The 19,114-nt window shown below is 35.9% G+C and overlaps 1 protein-coding gene across 1 annotated transcript in view; it reads right to left on the bottom strand.

Annotated features, from left to right (window-relative positions):
• LOC134244288 (Fanconi anemia group A protein-like) overlaps positions 1-19,114 on the bottom strand; it is an 83,544-nt gene that overhangs the window by 54,414 nt on the left and 10,016 nt on the right. The window contains exons 4-13 of the mRNA XM_062726549.1: positions 13,360-13,493; positions 13,063-13,155; positions 12,574-12,647; positions 11,360-11,448; positions 9,503-9,573; positions 9,015-9,048; positions 8,389-8,526; positions 6,557-6,633; positions 1,826-1,967; positions 1,543-1,676 (exon numbers count right to left, since the gene is read on the bottom strand). Coding sequence (XP_062582533.1) covers positions 1,543-1,676; positions 1,826-1,967; positions 6,557-6,633; positions 8,389-8,526; positions 9,015-9,048; positions 9,503-9,573; positions 11,360-11,448; positions 12,574-12,647; positions 13,063-13,155; positions 13,360-13,493 — 986 coding nt within the window. The remainder of the gene's footprint in view (positions 1-1,542; positions 1,677-1,825; positions 1,968-6,556; positions 6,634-8,388; positions 8,527-9,014; positions 9,049-9,502; positions 9,574-11,359; positions 11,449-12,573; positions 12,648-13,062; positions 13,156-13,359; positions 13,494-19,114) is intronic.

The following is a 19,114-nucleotide window of genomic DNA, read 5'->3' on the forward strand; positions in this document are numbered from 1 at the left end:
AGACAAAAATCTTCAGTTATTCTGTACTTTAGAATTACAAACACAGACAAATTAAGACATTCTTACAACACGTACTTTGTCAATAGCTGTAGACTGGCAACCTTTAACATTTTACAATTGCTAATATTAACTTTCTTTGTTTGCTGATGCCTATATACAGTACTGCATGTGAATATACTTAAGTGTTCCAGAGAATATTTGCAGTTCTAGTATTATAGATTATAGTGTTCCCCTTTCTAAATAATAAAGTTTCGAACTCAAAATTCTAAAGATATAATGGTTTAATTTCAAAAAAGTCTGCTTAGAGTTAAGTCAAGTTGGCTATAAAGCTTTTATTTTTCTAAACTTTTTTACAAAAAATTCGGCCTTTTCTGAGGAACTCCTAAAATATTTTGACTTGTGGTTTGAAAAGTGTGGCCAAAACATTTTAATAAATTAAATCTTCAGATCAGAATTCTTTTAAATTCCTAGATATCAAGGAACAGATTGATGGCATGATAATTAATGCCAAAATTCATGATCCCACTCTTCAACATTTAGGTCCAATGATAAAACTAAGTTGTCACATATGCAATGATGCCTTCTTCTCATCATAAATTTGAACTTGAACTGCAAACCATCATGCAAATAGTGATAGGAAAATCAGTCATTAGAGTTTCTCAAATACCAATATTTTTTAAAAAGTTTATCAAACATTGTTACCTGGAACCAGTCTGGATATGAATCAATGTTTTATGGAACCAGTCTGGATATAAATCAATGTTACTTGAAACCAGTCTGGATATGAATCAATGTTAACTGGAACCAGTCTGGAAATGTATCAATGTTACCTAGAACCAGTCTGGATATGAATCGATGTTACCTAGAACCAGTCTGGATATGAATCTACCTGAAACCAGTCTGGATATGAATCAATGTTACCTAGAACCAGTCTGGATAAGAATCTACCTGAAACCAGTCTGGATATGAATCAATGTTACTTAAAAACCAGTCTGGATATGAATCATAGTTACCTGGAACCAGTCTGGGTATGAATCAATATTACCTAGAACCAGTCTGGATATGAATCTACCTGAAACCAGTCTGGATATGAATCAATGTTACCTAGAACCAGTCTGGATATGAATCAATGTTATCTGGAACCAGTCTGGATATGAATCAATGTTACCAAGAACCAGTCTGGATATGAATCTACCTGAAACCAGTCTGGATATGAATCAATGTTACCTAGAACCAGTCTGGATATGAATCAATGTTATCTGGAACCAGTCTGGATATGAATCAATGTTACCTAGAACCAGTCTGGATATGAATCTACCTGAAACCATTCTGGATATGAATCAATGTTACTTAGAACCAGTCTGGATATGAATCATAGTTACCTGGAACCAGTCTGGATATGAATCAATATTACCTAGAACCAGTCTGGATATGAATCAACATTACCTGGAACCAGTCTGGAGACAAATCAATGTTACCTGGAACCAGTCTGGATATGAATCAATGTTACCTGGAACCAGTCCCAAGACAAATCAATGTTACCTGGAACCAGTCTGGATAGGAATCAAACACCAGGGGCCCTTCATAGCAGCACTGTCTGGTGAAGAGGAAGGCAATGACAAGGTTCTCCAGATTAGAGCTCTCTAGTCCATCTCTCAGCAAGACGCCAACATAATCTGGTCATCAAAGAAAAGGAAATATTGTTGTCATTGTGCTATTTAAAATTTAGGGACATCAGTAAATATTTGACACATATATTATAGTGAGAAATAGTCTTCTTAATGTACGACAACTTAGTAGGTGTCTGTGACTATACTGTTTCTACCTTGTATAAGACTGGAGAGGCCTGGCATACAGACCACAGCCGTGGACAGGAAAGAGAGAACCGCGTGCCAGTTCACTTCCTGGGTTTCCATGACAACCTTCATCTGCTCCAAGACGTCCACTGCCTCCAACATTACCAGACACTATGCAAACAGGACAGTATCGTAGAAATTTTCAATTTTCAAAATTTTTATTACCAGACACTACGCAAACGGGACATTATTTAAGAAATCTTCATTTTTCAAAATTTTCATTCAAATTACCAGACTCTACGCAAACAGGACATTGTCATTTGACATTATCTGATATTTAACAAGAGGCCCAAGGGCCTTGAATCGCTCTTCTGATAAATTGTACAACCTATCACTTGTATTTGAAGCCTCTAACCCTAAGTATCCTAAAACCTAAGTTGCATCAACTGATAAAAAGTTTGATGATTCTTAGCCAATTAGGACTGAAGATATTTTAATAAAGCTATAAAAAAAAAACATGAGTAGGTCACGGTGACCTACTTTAAGATTGGAGTTTTCTGAGGACTCAAGATGCATTAATAGACAAACTAAGATTGAAGATTCTAAGCCAATATGTATTTGCGATATTCAAAAGTAGGTCACCTTGACCTACTTTTTGGTCTACATTCTTGGAAAAACCAAGATGCATCAACTGACAAAGTTTGATGATTCTAAGCCAATAAATACCTGAGATATTCAAAAGTATGTCACCATGACCTACTTTTTGGTCGACATTCTCTGAAAACCCAAGAGGCATAAACTAACAAAGTTTGATGATTCTAAGCCAATAAGTACCAGAGATACTTAAATATAGCCATAAAATGTCAAAAGTAGGTCATCGTGACCTACTTTTTGGTCGACATTCTCCGAAAACCCAAGATGCATCAACTGACAAAGTTTGATGATTCTAAGCCGATAAGTACTGGAGATACTTAAATATAGCCATTAAATGTCAAAAGTAGGTCATCGTGACCTACATTTTGGTTGACATTTATCAGAGGCCTAAGATGCATCTGCTGACCAAGTTTGATAATTCTAAGCCAATAAATACCTGAGATATTCAAAAGTAGGTCACTGTGACCTACTTTTTGGTCGACATTCTCTGAAAACCCAAGAGGCATAAACTAACAAAGTTTGATGATTCTAAACCGATAAGTACCAGAAATACATAAATATAGCCATTAAATGTCAAAAGTAGGTCACCATGACCTACTTTTTGGTCGACATTCTCTGAAAACCCAAGATGCATCAACTGACAACGTTTGATGATTCTAAGCCTATAAGTACTGGAGATACATAAATATAGCCATGAAATATTGAAAGTAGGTCACCGTGACCTAATTTTTGGTCGTCACTCTCCGAAAACCAAAGATGCATCAACTCACAAAGTTTGATGATTCTAAGCCAATAAATACCTGAGATACCGAAATATAGCCATAAAATGTCGAAAGTAGGTCACAGTGACCTACATTTTGGTCGACATTTTTCAGAGTCCCAAGATGCATCAGCTGACCAAGTTTGATGATCATTGGTCTGAAGGTAATCAAAATATGCCTTTTAAACAATTTGAAAACAAATGCCTGCAAAATTCTAAAAGTAGGTCACAGTGACCTACTTTTACTTAAATATGTTTTAAGGTCCCAAGATGCAGCAACTTACAAGATTTAATGATTCTAACCCTCTCAGTGTCTGAAATAATGGGATGAAATGTTTTAAAAAGAATAAGTCATAAAGTTCAAAAAGTAGGTCACGGTGACCTACTTTTAAGTTGACGTTGTTCAAGGACCCAAGATGCATCAACTGACAAAGTTTGATGATCATAGGCCTTAAAGTGTCCTAAATATGCCTTCAAATCAATTTGAAAACAAATCCCCGCAAAATTAAAAAAGTAGGTCACCGTGACCTACTTTTGAGTTAACATGATGTGAAGTCCTAAGATGCATCTACTTACAAGATTTGATGATCCTAGTCCTTATAGTAAGCAAAATATAGACATTTTCATTAATTGTAAATTTAGGTCAACTTTGAAGTGACCTTGAGACCACGCCCTTTGCCCCAGGGTCATGCCTTGAACAATTTTTAATCTTCAACATATCCTGATCATTGTATGTAAGTTTGGTGAAAATCTGCCTGGTGGTTCTGGAGAAGAAGATTTTTTTGCAACCAGTACTTTTGGTTTTGTTTTCCTGATTATCTCCCCTTGTTTTAGGGTCCCAACCCTTATTTTAGTATAAATGGTAGCCCATGGGCCAAGGATACCCTGTGACAAATTTGACACTGATTGGCCAAGGGGTTCTTGAGTTACAGCCCATATTCTAAAAAGTTAACGCACACCGCACGACGCACACCGCACAAATGGCCATAGCATTAGCTCTTTGAGCCTTTGGCTCAGAAGAGCTAATAATCTTTTTAAAGATTTTTCCTATGTTTTCCTATGTTAAACTTTGATACCCCATTGTGGCCCCACCTTACCCCTGGGGGCCATGAGTTGAACAAACTTGAATCTTTACTACCTGAAGATGATTCCACATGAGTTTCATCTTTCCTGGCCCCGTGGTTCTGGAGAAGATTTTTAAAGATCTTTCCTATGTATTCCAATGTTAAACTTTGATACCCATTGTGGCCCCACCCTACCCCAGGGGGTCATGAATTGAACAAACTTGAATCTTCTCTACCTGAGGATGATTCCACATGAGTTTCATCTTTCCTGGCCCATTGGTTCTGGAGAAGAAGATTTTTAAAGATTTTTCCTATGTATTCCTATGTTAAACTTTGATACTCAATGTGGCCCCACCCTACCCCTGGGGGTCATGATTTGAAAAAATTTGAATCTTCGCTACCTGAGGATGATTCCACATGAGTTTCATCTTTCCTGGCCCAGTGATTCTTGAGAAGAAGATTTTTAAAAGATGCCAATATTTTTTCACTTATTATTAATTATCTCCCCTTGGAAGAGGGGGTGGCCCTTCATTTGGACAAACTTGAATCCCCTTCAACCAAGGATACTTTGTGGCAAGTTTGGTTGAAATTGGCCCAGTGGTTCTTGAGAAGATGAAAATGTGAAAAGTTAGCGACGACAACAACGACGACTACAATGACAATAGATAAATTTTGATCAGAAAAGCTCACTTGAGCCTTCGGCTCAGGTGAGCTAAAAAGTCAGTGCAGTATACAAACAAATACAGATACACATAACTGCAATAAAATGTAAACAAAGGCAATGCAAGATAACTAGAATGAACACGGGTCACCATTCCATGCCGATACCCACGATAATAAAGCAGTCGAGTGTAACGAATGCGAGGGGTATACCCTGGTGCTGTTATCTTAGATAGTTACTGTATACAGGGTTATTTTCGCCCCGTCTTATTTTCGCCCTTTCACACTTGCAAACAATTTTGCCCTGTTTTAAATTCGCCCAGTCATAGTTTTGTTAAAGAAATTATACCGTATTTTTTTAATTCGCCCCGTTTTAAATTCACCCAAATGAAAGTAGGGTGAAAGGGGCAAAAATAAAACGGGGGCGAAAATTTCCCTGTATACAGTATATGGAAATTGGCATATGCCTATTTGAGAGTCATGTTCAGCTGTAAGTTTTAATTAAAATTATGGTCAAGGACTAAAATATAAAACCATAATGCTACAGTTGTGCAGCAACTATGAGGATATCTAGATCAATAGGTTTGCATTATCCATTGCTTATCAATGTGTGAACATCATAGCTTTTGTCTTTTAATATATATTTGTAAGACTCCAAAGTGCGATGGTGAAGCCAAAGTCCGATGGTCGCGCCAAAGTCCGATGGTCTGCACCAAACCCCGATGGCTCGCTGTCTTTACAGACGCCCAAGTCCAATGGTTACGCCCAAGTCCGATGGCTCGTTTCCTATGAGACACGTTGCACTAAAGTGTGATGGTGTGGTACGCCAACGTATGATGGTGCAGAGGAATCAATGTTTATGATGTCACAATAGTCCGATGTCATGCCTTTGTCCTGAATTCAAAATCCATTGAATCAGTACATGTATTCGTTTCGTGTATACAATTGTTCTGATTTTGCTTATTGTTTTCACCCACTAGAAGCATTAATTAGGGTTAGTCCTCGCACACAACTCGACTGATTAAGTTTAGTCCATGAACACTACTGAATTGATAATTTGTTCGGATTAGTCCTGCACTCTGCCAAGATATTTATGTTATAGTTACCGAGTAAATATGAGGGTAAATCTTTGCATTTTATTTTATATATTTGTATTTATTTTAAACAATGAGGCCTTGGCATGGCAGGACATCGCATTTTTGCATAGTAGTACTATGATGTCATAAACTTTAATTGTTTTCTGCACCATCGGATTTTGGCGTGTCAAACCATCAGGGTTTGGCGCAGACCATGGGACTTTGGCGTGACCATCGCACTTTGGAGTCCTACATCTTTAAATGAAGTAGCCAAATCTCTTTGAAAATGGCTCCTGGAAGCGATATTGATGTACATAACTACAAGAAAATGAGGGTGGAACTTTTTTTCTGGATTCCTCTCAGCATTACCAACATTTTATCAAAAATACAAAATTTGGAATGTAGCTACCTAAAAATGATGTAGCATGCTAAAAAACCTAACTTCTATTTTATTTAACGTATGCTGTAGATTCAAGTTCATAATTTATATAAGTTTGATCTGATTAGCAAGGCTATAGTTATAACATTAATTTCAGATTTTTTTACCTGTTTGTACCAGAGGATTAATGAAGAGGACAGTTTGCTGTAGGTCCATTCTCTTTGTCTTTTTAAGGCATCTGCCACTGAAAGCAATGAACACACATTAATTGCAATATCCTAGCAATAAGAAGTATACTGTAGATCACTAAATTTCCGCGACACCTTATTTTTGCGAGATTGTAATTGACTCTTTATAAGCGAAACATAATTTTCACGAATAGTTGTTATCCCTCTACATAATCGTATGGAATACTTTTATACGCGAGAATTAAATTTTGGCGAACGCATTGTCTCGCGTAATTACGCGAAAATAAAGTTCTAGTGAATAAAAAGTGATTTACAGTATTTATTTGTGAGACATTACTGAAAACTAAATCTTGTTTGCAATATCCATTCTTCAATTCTTTATACACAAGTAGTCCTAATGATACAACTTCCAAAAATCTTTTTCTCTCAGTCAGTAAGAATCATCATGAAAAATGTTATTCAATGCACTGACTGACTGCAAGAGATACACATCCACAGTAATAAATTTGGCAGCATCAGATGCCAACCCAGTTATCTTTAAATTTACACAATACTAGCTAGTGGGCAAACTCACAAAATTCTCATTACCTAAATCTAACAACTATGGGCAAGTTTCAAAAATACCATCTTTGGTTTGCTTGACATGCAAAAATGGTTAAACCCATTGAAACATGGAAATTTTAATTTTGAAATTTTGAAAAATTTTTGAAAGTAAACTTGCCGTGATTTTTCATCAGTTTTCTTGATCCAATCACCGAATTACAAAAAAAGAGGAACTTCAGAATAGTAAAATATTTTTTTAAAAGTTCCTTGAACATATTGAAAATAGCAATTTATTAACATCAGTTAAATGACTTCGGTAGGATGTTATGTTTGACTTACAGTACTAACATAATTCTAGAGTCATTGCTCTACAGAAAAGACATACCGTATTTAAATATATTTTTTTTAAAAATAATACAATTCATTTTAATGCAAGCCAACTACTAATTAACCATTACATGGAAGTGTGAAAACAAACTGTTTGTCTTTGTTCCTTCATGCGTAAAGTCTGGCAAGGGTCTAGGAGATAATTGATTATGCAGGGTGAAGTCCTAGTAAGTAAGTGCGCTACATTTCAGAATTGAAAGACGGTAGAATTGTTTGATTAAAGTTTCACTTAGAGAGAATTTATATGTTTGGATTTTCTAAGTATCACAGATCCTACTGTGTCCGCAAAATTTTTACTGTGTTGCATGCATAAAAATTGAATCGTTACCGTGTCGGAGAAAATTTTACTGTGTCGGGAGCAACACAGTAAAACAGCTCATGGAGAACCCTGGGAACTAGTCCTATTTCTTCCACTTTGAAGGGTTCAACCCAATCACTAAAGAGTGTATTTCTACATCCCTAGGTTACAAGGGGATAAATATGATGATTCATATGTACACTTTGTGGGTATATATTGTTTAAATAATGTTCCTCTCAAGAATTTTTCACTTATATGGAGACGCCACCACTTGCCGGTGGAGAGCCGCAACTTTTGTCCTATACTCGGCACTCAGGGCCATTGACCAGGGAGGGATCTTTATTGTGCCAGTATCTACTGTGACATGGGACCTCGGATTATACGGTCTCATCCATTGGACAGGTCTCCCCATCCTACAGTGGCATTTGAACCCACGATGTAAGGATCAGCTCCTTACTTCGCGAATCTAGAGCAGCCACTCTACGCAAACCTTGTGAGTAACAGCATAAAAGATTTTTTTTAAAACTATTTGATATTAAAATTTTATAAGTATTAGTTATAAACAATAAGCTTTTCCTTTTACCCTTCAGTTCAGGTCGATGCGACATCCACAAGCTGATAGTACTCAAGCAGTGTTTCTTTAGAATGTCTGTTGAACAGCAGTCTGACAGGTCCACAGTGTTTAGAGTTCCAGAGTTCATCATCAGCTCATCTAAAGCCTCTATAAGAATTCAGATACTAATGCTAAAACAATAAATATTACACAGCCAGACAAATCTAATGAGAATGTAGCTCTCCTGGTTTGTATACCGATAACAGAAGAGAAACTTGAAAAACTATCTTGTCACATCTAGAGAAATAATGTTATTTTCAGGGTAATGTTTTCTAAACCAAGTTATAAATTCAGTAAGAGCTAAAAATATCATATTTATAAGAATTTCACAAATCATAAATGTTCAGTAATCAAATTATTTTGATGTTTCATCAAGATTTCAAATGGATACACATAATTATGAGCCAAATGGTACAGTTATTGAAACAAGATCAAAGCTATTCTATTTTAAGTAACAATGGCAACAATGATTTATTGATTGTAAGTTGTTTAATGTCCCTGTGAAGATTTTTTCACTATGGAAATGCTTCCCCCCAATTTTTTTTTTTGCATTAATCTTATTTGGTCCTTGACAATTAGAGCTAAAGTATACTTACTCTTATAGAATAAATCCAAGATATGCTTGGAAATCTGAAACGAAAATATACTAGAAATTAATCTTTATAAAAAATAATTTCATTTGTATATTTAATGCACAGCAACTTCACCATCCCAAAAGTTTGTCTTGGAAGAAAATGTTTCTATTTATTTCCCTACAATCATATTTATATTCCAGCTCTGGATCATCCGTGTACTACCAAAACAAGATGTGTTTGTGAAACACTATGCCCCTGATGGTAACACAATTCTGGAGTGGGATGTAGAATGAAGTGGTATATACCTCAGGGTTAGGGCTAGGTTAAAGTTGAAAAGAGACAGACAGACAAACAGATAGACAGACAGGACACAAACAATATACGCCCGATATTTCGATCCAGGGGCATAAAAATTTTTAACCAAAAGTCTCTCAATGAAACCAATGGTAATTAACAAGAGCATGCATGTATAGCTCTAACAACTCTTCTGGGATTGTAATTTGGTTTACCTTTCTAAGTCTCCCGGCATCTTTGTCTCTCTGAGTAGACTGGGAATTCCTGATCACCAGAGATAAAATTTCTGTCAATACAAAACATCATTTTATGGAACCCTGCAGTCTCTGATGAGAATCTCTGTCTTCATACAGTAAAACTTGGTTGAAGCAAAGTCTCTGGGACTTGTTTTTTTTTTTTTTTTTTGTTTTTTTTTAATTATGACTACTGTATACTTTCAAAGACGTTCTACATACAATTCAAAGACAAAAACTAGTTTTTTTCCACGAGAGAAATATATTGTGTGCAAATATGTAGCATAGAGTAAGTGATATTTGTATAATGAGTTTAGCAGTCTCACATGAGTTAAATTACAGTGTATAAATACAGGTGACTCGAGATGGCTCGAACTCCAACCTCTCGAAGTTCTCTATCTCTCGAAGTGAACCTCCGGTCCCGTTTTTTTCCCTCTCTATAACTAAGCAAATTTACTCCTGATCTCTCGAACTTTCATCTCTAGAAGTTCTCTATCTTCCGAACCATGACATGGGTCCCGTTATACACGTCATTGTTTTTCACCCTCTATCTCTCGAAGTTTAGATTGACTTACCTGGATATCAGTAAATGCCTGGGGCTGGCATGGAAGTGTTAACTGGGTGTTTACATAGATGACACTAAACCTGTGGGTCGTCCTTGTGTTGATATAATTAATTGGTTATAATTGGTAAATTATAAACGAACTGCTTCACAACTTATTTTGACTTGAAACCAAGACGATAATTTTTAGAAAATAATTTTAAAACATATGTGTCAAAAGGTTCTTATAGACTATGAACTTTTAGTACAGTGTACATAATCCCAGTATGGCAAACAAGGATTGAACGTTGAATACCGATTACGAGAAATTTGACGAACACTGGTAAAGGACCCGATCAAGCTGTGCAACAGCCAAACCGACAATTGTTATTTAGGTTTCACGTACCCGTAATCATGAAATAAAAACAAATAAATATTGAACCTTTAGGAAATCAATTTATTTATTCAAAATACGATAATTGTTGTTAATATAAAGTAAATTACATGGCAAATACGATTGAAAACATGCAATGACTTTGTTTACAAATACTTCCGGTATATACAACATTGATGAACGGAAATGAAATTTCCGGATTTTATTTACTTCCTATCTCTCGAACCCCCCGAAAGGAAGTAAATAAAATCCGGAAATTTCATTTCCGTTCATCAATGTTGTATATACTGGAAGTATTTGTAAACAAAGTCATTGCATGTTTTCAATATTATTTACTTCTTATCTCTCGAACCCCCCGACCCCGTGGGGATCCGGGTTAGAATAGGTCCTCAGTACCCCTTTGCTTGTCGTAAAAGGCGACTAAATGGGGCGGTCCTTCGGATGAGACCGTATAAACCGAGGCCCCGTGTCACAGCAGGTGTGGCACGATAAAGATCCCTCCCTGCTCAAAGGCCGTAAGTGCCGAGCATAGGCCTAAATTTGCAGCCCTTCACCGGCAATGGTGAGGTCTCCATATCAGTGAAATATTCTGGAGAGGGACGTTAAGCAGTATACAATCAATCAATCAATCGAACCCCACGATCTCTCGAACATTTCTTGCGGAACTTCAAGAGATCGAGAGTCACCTGTAATTTATAAAATAGGATTGGGCAAAAGGCTCAGTCTATTTTACAAACAAATGTTTTTTACTTACATTTTACATTTTACAACATGAAAGTCTCACAAATTTGGAGATAGACTGTTTTTAATTGATATAAGAAGAGCTAAAGATTCTGATTACTATATAATAGTTATATATGTACAAGCACAAATATAGCAAGTTTAGTATGAATTAGACCCTTACCTAAATACCATGGTTCATCACTACAAGTAGACAGGTCTGATATTAACTCACTGGAAAAGGCCTCAACAAAATCTGGTGAAGAATATTTACTGAAATTTTAACAAACATAAAAATATAGGCATTGCACATCTCCGTCAATGTTAATTAATCAAACAAATTATCTCAAATGCTTTTCATTCGAATTCTATTTAAGCAATATGTAAGGGATATTTTTAAACAATGTTTATTCTACTTTAAATAAACAATGTTTCCAAACCTCGCTGACCATTATGGCAGAAGAGGAATCTAAGCACACTGATCGACCCACCCCACCCCAAATGGTCAATAGGAATCAACTCCTCCTGAGCTTATGTCCCACAAAATCTCTGACAACAAGCATATTTATGATTTGATAAATCAGTACCTAACTATCTATGTGATTTAAAGAGGCTGGGGGGTGGCATCCATTTTCAGACTATTTCGATCTCCTTTAAAAGAAGAGCTCCATTTTAAGATATACAAAAATGATCAAATTTTAAAAACTAAAATGTATGAATTTTTTCTTTGCCAAATGATAGTTGATTAGCTTAATATACCGTATCTAAAAAAATATGCTAAATCTGGTGGTTAATTTGTTGTTAATTTGTTGAACCCCCCCCAGCCTCCTTAATCAAGAAATAAGGTATCATTTTTAAAACATCTATCAGGATATAAATACAGGTTGGTCACGGATTAAATTCCATAAACCCCGAAGGGCTTTATGATGAATTTGATCTCGTACCAACCCGTGTTTATAGCCCGATAGATGTTTTACAAATGATACCTTATTACTTATACAGTGTATTTACATTTGTGACTTATTCATACTTTATATTTGCCTGATTGTGACTTTTAACGTGTGAAATGCATTATTTTTCAAACCCACTGAACGCCCGTCGACCCTTTATGACTTCACAGAGAAATTAAGTCGAACGTTTATCCATACGCAAATCTATTACCTCTTGACCCCGTACCAGTATTTATACAGTTATAGATACGCATTGCTTTCAGTAGTGTTATATAAAGGAAAACATTTGCAAATGTAAATATTTATAAATAACATTCAATAATGATCTGCTTTTAATTTGTTTTGGGTTGCTCGTATTTTCTAATTTTCAGTTATCTTTTAACTATAATAACACTAATCCCAGACTGCTTGTTCTAATACAAACTTTACAGGACAGACTTTTACTTACAAGGATAAGTATGTATCTAAAGCCATTACTTCTTCTTTGTGAAGTACCCATACAACAAAAATAGGCAGCATCCTCTATAAACAAAGCATTAAAGTTAACAATCATTAATCTTACACCACTGTAACAAATAAAGGTTTATACGTCATAATGCTCACCTGAGTAACTTTCTCAATCAACTTTATAAAATATTGATATGTAGATGATTAAATTGTCCATCTAGTTACATGTACTTATCAAATCTCAGTATATTTAGTCTTGATATCAAGTTTACATAATGCAGTTTTCTATTTCTTGATTAAGTCAATAAATCTCTATGTACAGCTTTCTTTACTTCTCATGGTGCCATCCTTGCCCAGGGAGTCAAGATTTGAACAAATTTGCACCTACATATATGATACAGAGGTAAATGTACATACAGATGTACAAGAAAATGAAATAATGAAAGATTTGATTTTTTTTAATCAAAAGTTAACCTCAAAATACACTCACCTCATTACAAAACAGGTTCAGTAGTCTTGGTCTGTTGACAGTCTGTCTGTCTATCATTTCACGAACCATTCTGACCAGACAAGTCAGCTTCCCCTGTTATAAATATATTAACATCACAAAGACATAAAAGTATTAACTTTTTTAAATTCCAAATATTGCAAGGAAATAAACTCAACTGTATTGGAAATGCTACAACAGAATTAAGCTTGCTCTGTGTTTTAACATTGTTTATCTACCTTGCAAAAACAAAAAAAAACACATATGAAAACTTTCAATGACAAAAATGAGAACACCTACTTTGAGCTCTTCATTGAGACTCGAGTTTCTGGGCTTTTCAACCAAGCTCAGAATGGAGTTGACACAAGTCTCCAAAGTACTCAAGGCATTAGCTTCTGACTGGCTCGTGGAGGAGACACATGACTCCAACACCCCTAAAACAGAAAGGAGGAATTTTATTGATGAACACTTTCAGGCATCAAACATTATGAATAGTGTAAATACTTTTACCACAACACTCATTAAATTTCCCTCGTCCCTTACAAACTACAGCTTTTAATTGTTGCTTGCAGCAACTCTGAATCAAAGAAGTGGTTATGTTTTCCAAACCTTAATCTAATAATGCTAATTAGCACATTTACTAGGAAATTAAAAGCTTAATCTACTTAGAACCTTTACTTGGTTGTTAAAATGGCTGACAAAAGATAAAAGAACCAGAAGTCTCTGTCGAGACTGAAGCTCTACTGGTTTGAACTTATAGCAAAGGAAAAGAAAAGTACTTAAGCAGCTGGGATTTGAAATTTTACAACAGCAATAAATAGAATAATGATCGTTGATAAAGTCTCTTTATGTTCTTAGTGTAGTCTACTTGTGTGCCAAGTTATGCTGAAATCAGACCAAAACTGTAGGAGGAGTAGCATTTTGAAACAATTTTACAGTCATTTCTATTTTTAGTAACCATAGCAACACCGTTCATCAAAATTAAAATTAAAATTCGATACACAGAATTATGTATCTTAGTGTATTCTACTTGTGTGCCAAGTTATACTGAAATCAGACCAAAACTGTAGGAGGAGTAGCATTTTGAAACAATTTTACAGAAATTTCTATTTTTAGTAACCATGGCAACACCGTTCATCGAAATCAAAAACCGATACACAGAATTATGTATCTTAGTGTATTCTACTTGTGTGCCAAGTTATACTGAAATCAGACCAAAACTGTAGGAGGAGTAGCATTTTGAAAGAATTTCACAGAAATTTCTATTTTTAGTAACCACGGCAACACCGTTCATCGAAATCAAACCCGATACACAGAATTATGTATCTTAGTGTATTCTACTTGTGTGCCAAGTTATACTGAAATCAGACCAAAACTGTAGGAGGAGTAGCATTTTGAAAGAATTTCACAGAAATTTCTATTTTTAGTAACCATGGCAACACCGTTCATCGAAATCAAAAACCGATACACAGAATTATGTATCTTAGTGTATTCTACTTGTGTGCCAAGTTATACTGAAATCAGACCAAAACTGTAGGAGGAGTAGCATTTTGAAAGAATTTCACAGAAATTTCTATTTTTAGTAACCACGGCAACACCGTTCATCGAAATCAAAAACCGATACACAGAATTATGTATCTTAGTGTATTCTACTTGTGTGCCAAGTTATACTGAAATCAGACCAAAACTGTAGGAGGAGTAGCATTTTGAAAGAATTTCACAGAAATTTCTATTTTTAGTAACCACGGCAACACCGTTCATCGAAATCAAAAACCGATACACAGAATTATGTATCTTAGTGTAGTCTACTTGTGTGCCAAGTTATATTGAAATTAGACCAAAACTGTAGGAGGAGTAGCATTTTGAAAAATTGTTTACAGACAGACGGACAGCTAGACAGACGGACAGACGGACGGACGCCGGACGCATTACTATCGCATAAGCTCTTCTGGTCTCTGACCAGTAGAGCTAAAAAGTGAGCAAACTCACATACACCAGGCTCCCTGAAAAGTCCAAGTGCTGAAATTCCCGTAAAAAATAAAGGAATCAGAATTTCCTGGTAATATGTACATCTACACATTGTGTCCTAAATATGTGCAAAGTTTGCCCAAATTGTGTGCAGAAGTTTATATGAGGAGTTGTGCTGACAAACTGTTCATCTCTATATTCAAGATATAGCCAAAAATCTAAGTTGAAAAGTACAGAAATTCCCAGAAAAAATAAAGGAATAGGAATTTCCTTGTAATATGCACATCTACACATTCTGTCCTAAACATCTGCAAAGTTTGACCAAATTGTGTGCAGCGGTTTATGAGGAGTTGCGCTGACAAAAAAACAGGACTGAAGGACTGACACTCTGACTGACTTATGGATCAAAAACATTATACCTCACACAACTTGTTGTGTGGGGTATAAAAATAACCTATTTTCTTGATTGTACAAACATTTTCTAAATAGTTAGTGGGTTTTTTTTGAAGTTATAATAAGGTTAAGAGGCCCATGGGCCTTATAGGTCACCTGAGTATCATGTAACAACTTCCCAACAATTGAATTTGATTTGTGTTTTAAACCAGAGGCCATGAAATTCACAATTTGGAAAGAGGCACCATTGCTTATCATAACTATACACTTAGCATACTTACTTTGGTTACTTAATACCCAGAGGTAGATCAGAGTAACAAAGAGAAAATGCATTTCCACTTTTAATTTATCAGTTGTGCACCCCATCCCACAGGAGTCACTGACCCCAGAGCCACATCTTTCAAAATTTTGGAAATTTTATAAAATTTTATTTCATCATGTTGTTGATTGATATTAAAGTGCAGATTTCAAAGCATCAAATTACTTTCAGACTATGTAACACCCCCCCCCCCCCCAAGCTCGAAAATTAACCATTTTGGAAGAAGCAGCTTTCTTCGTCATAAATATGTACTAACTAAAGATAATTGGCATAATACTCAGAAGCAAAGGAAAAGATTTTCAAAGAATTCATGCATTTTCATTATATAAAAAGTTAAGAGCCTTGCCCTTACACAAGAAGCCCTGACCCAGGGGCCCTGAAATTCACAAATCTCAAAGAGGCTTTCTTCCTCCTCATAACTATGTTTATAGTTCATTTGTTTAATACCCAGGTGCAGAAAAGGAGATTTTTAAAGAATTTATGCATTTTCACTATATAATCAATAGAGCCCCACCCTAACACCAGGACCCCCAACCCAGGGGCCATGAAATTCACAATTTCGGAAGAGGCGGCCTTATTCAACATAGCTATTTACTTGGTAAGTTTATTTAATACTCAGGAGCATAGAAGAAGATTTTCAAAGAAATAATTCATTTTCAATATATAATCTTTATAGCCCCACCCTAGCACTAGAACCCCTGACCCTGGGGCCACGAAATTAAAAAATTTTGGAAGAGGCAGCCTTATTCAACATAACTATGTACTTGGTTAGTTTATTTAATCCTCACGAACAGAGAAGAAGAATTTCAAAGAATTTATGCAATTTCAATATATAATCTATATAGCCCCGCCCTGCCACTACAACCCCTGACCATGGGGCCATGAGATTCACAATTTTGGAACAGGCAGCCTTATTCAACATAACTATGCACTTGGTTAGCTTTAATGCCCATGAACATACAAGAATTTCAAAGAATTTATGCATTTTCACTGTGTAACTTATTTAGCCCCGCCCTAATACAAGAACCCCAGACCCTGGGGGCATAAGATTTATAATTTTGGTAGAAGACTCAATGCTGATTACAACCATACCAACAGTTTGACTGCTAAATGTCCAGGAGTAAAGAAGAAGATTTTTTAAAGATTGCACTAATTTTAGTGGTTTTGGCCCCATCCCCCAGGCCCTGGGGGGGGGGGGGGACCATGAAATTCATAATTTTTGTTTGTCTTCACCCATAGATGCTATATGCCAACAAGAGGCCCATGGGCCACATCGCTCACCTGAGCACTGAGCACATGGGCTAGTTAAAAAACCAAAATCAGCTTATTATTGAAAAGCTTTCTTGATGGATGAGGGGGTTTTGTTTTCTATTACTAACTTGAAAATGTCAATATATCAATAAACCATTCAAAAGTCATGTAAAATTTTGACATATTTGAAAAGAAGATTTTTAAAGATTTTTTCCTATAAATTACTCGATCTCCCATTGTGACCCCCCCCCCCCCCCCCCCCCCCCCCAACAATTTTTGAATAAATTTAAATCTACGCTACTTGCAGATGCTTACATGTCAATTTGACAAAACTTTTCTGTTCTTGAGAAGAATTTTTCCTTTATATTCCTATGTAAAAATTTGATCAGCCACTGTGGCCCCGCCCTACCCTGGGGGTCATGATTTGAACAAACTTGAAACTACACTACCTGAGGATGCTTCCACATTAGTTTCATCTTTCCTAACCAAATGGATCTGGAGAAGATTTTTAAAGATTTTCCCTATACATTGTATATTCCTATGTAAAACTTTGATCGGCTATTGTGGCCCCGCCCTACCCCCTGGGGTCATGATTTGAACAAACTTGAATCTACACTACCTGAGGATGATTCCGTATTAGTTTCATCTTTCCTAGCCCTATGGTTCTGGAGAAAAAGATTTTTAAAAGATTTTCCCTATATATTCCTATGTAAAACTTTGATCGGCCATTGTGGCCCCGCCCTACCCCCGGGGGTCATGATTTGAACAAACTTGAATCTACACTACCTGAGGATGATTCCACACGAGTTTCATCTTTCCTAGCCCAATGGTTCTGGAGAAGAAGTTTTTTAAAAGATTTTTCTCTATATATTCCTATGTAAAAATTTGATCGGCCATTGTGGCCCCGCCTTACCCTTGAGGGTCATGATTTGAACAAATTTGAATCTACACTACCTGGGAATGCTTCCACATGAGTTTCATCTTTCCTGGCCCAATGGTTCTGGAGAAGAAAATTTTTAAAGATTTTCCCTATATATTTCTATGTAAAACTTTGATCGGTCATTGTGGCCCCGCCCTACCCCCAGGGGTCATGATTTGAACAAATTTGAATCTACACTACCTGAGGATGCTTCCACATGAGTTTCATCTTTCCTGGCCCAATGGTTCTGGAGAAGAAGATTTTTAAAAGATACCATAATTTTTCATTAATTCATTATTATCTCCCCTTGGAAGAGGGCTGGCCCTTCATTTGAACAAACTTGAATCCCCTTCACCCAAGGATGCTTTGTGGCAAGTTTGGTTAAAACTGGCCCTGTGGTTCTTGAGAAGAAGTCGAAAATGTGAAAAGTTTACAGACAGACGGACGGACAGATGGACTACAGACAAAATGTGATCAGAAAAGCTCACTTGAGCTTTCAGCTCAGGTGAGCTAAAAATTGGTTGAAATTGGTTCAGTGGTTTCAGAGAAGAAGCTGAAAATGTTCAAATGTTAACATACGATGCATGACGAATGACGACGGACGAAAAACGGACAGCAATAAGTCACCTGAGTTTACTCAGTATAAACCATATGAACAAGTATGTCGATGACACAATGTATCCAATATAGATGGTTTTCCATTAAGGTGATTAAAGCAAGAGTTATTTCCCATGGCCGCCATATAGTATGGCCCTTCATTATTCAGGTCTGGACGATTTCCAAATAAGGAAGTCAAGAGCGATAACCGTGAATGCTATAAATACACAGAATAAACACGTTGCAAGTCTTTCTGACCAATCAGACAACAGCATTTAGACAAATAAATAAAACACGTGGTTTTTAAGTTTTTTGCTCAAAAGATGTTTTTAGTACAAATTTTTTGTAACCTTTAAGCGCATTTGGGAATAATTTAATATTTATGACAATTCTACCGTGAACAAACACGACTTGTAAGCTTAGAATACATTTTAAGTGGGATAAAAAAATCTGTCACTAGGAGGTAGCAATCCCAAAAGTTTAACTATCGTTAAAATTTTGATATAAATACAGTAAATTTTCAGTTTTTAGAGCCTGACATAAAAATCTTATTGAATATATATTTATTTAGTCTATATTATTTTTTGAGTGTTTTTTACAAAATAGGG

Source organism: Saccostrea cucullata, unplaced genomic scaffold (genome assembly GCF_032062105.1).
Source record: "Saccostrea cucullata isolate Sc308-1 unplaced genomic scaffold, CSIRO_AGI_Scuc_v1 ctg277, whole genome shotgun sequence".
NCBI classification, from domain to species: Eukaryota; Metazoa; Mollusca; class Bivalvia; order Ostreida; family Ostreidae; genus Saccostrea; species Saccostrea cuccullata.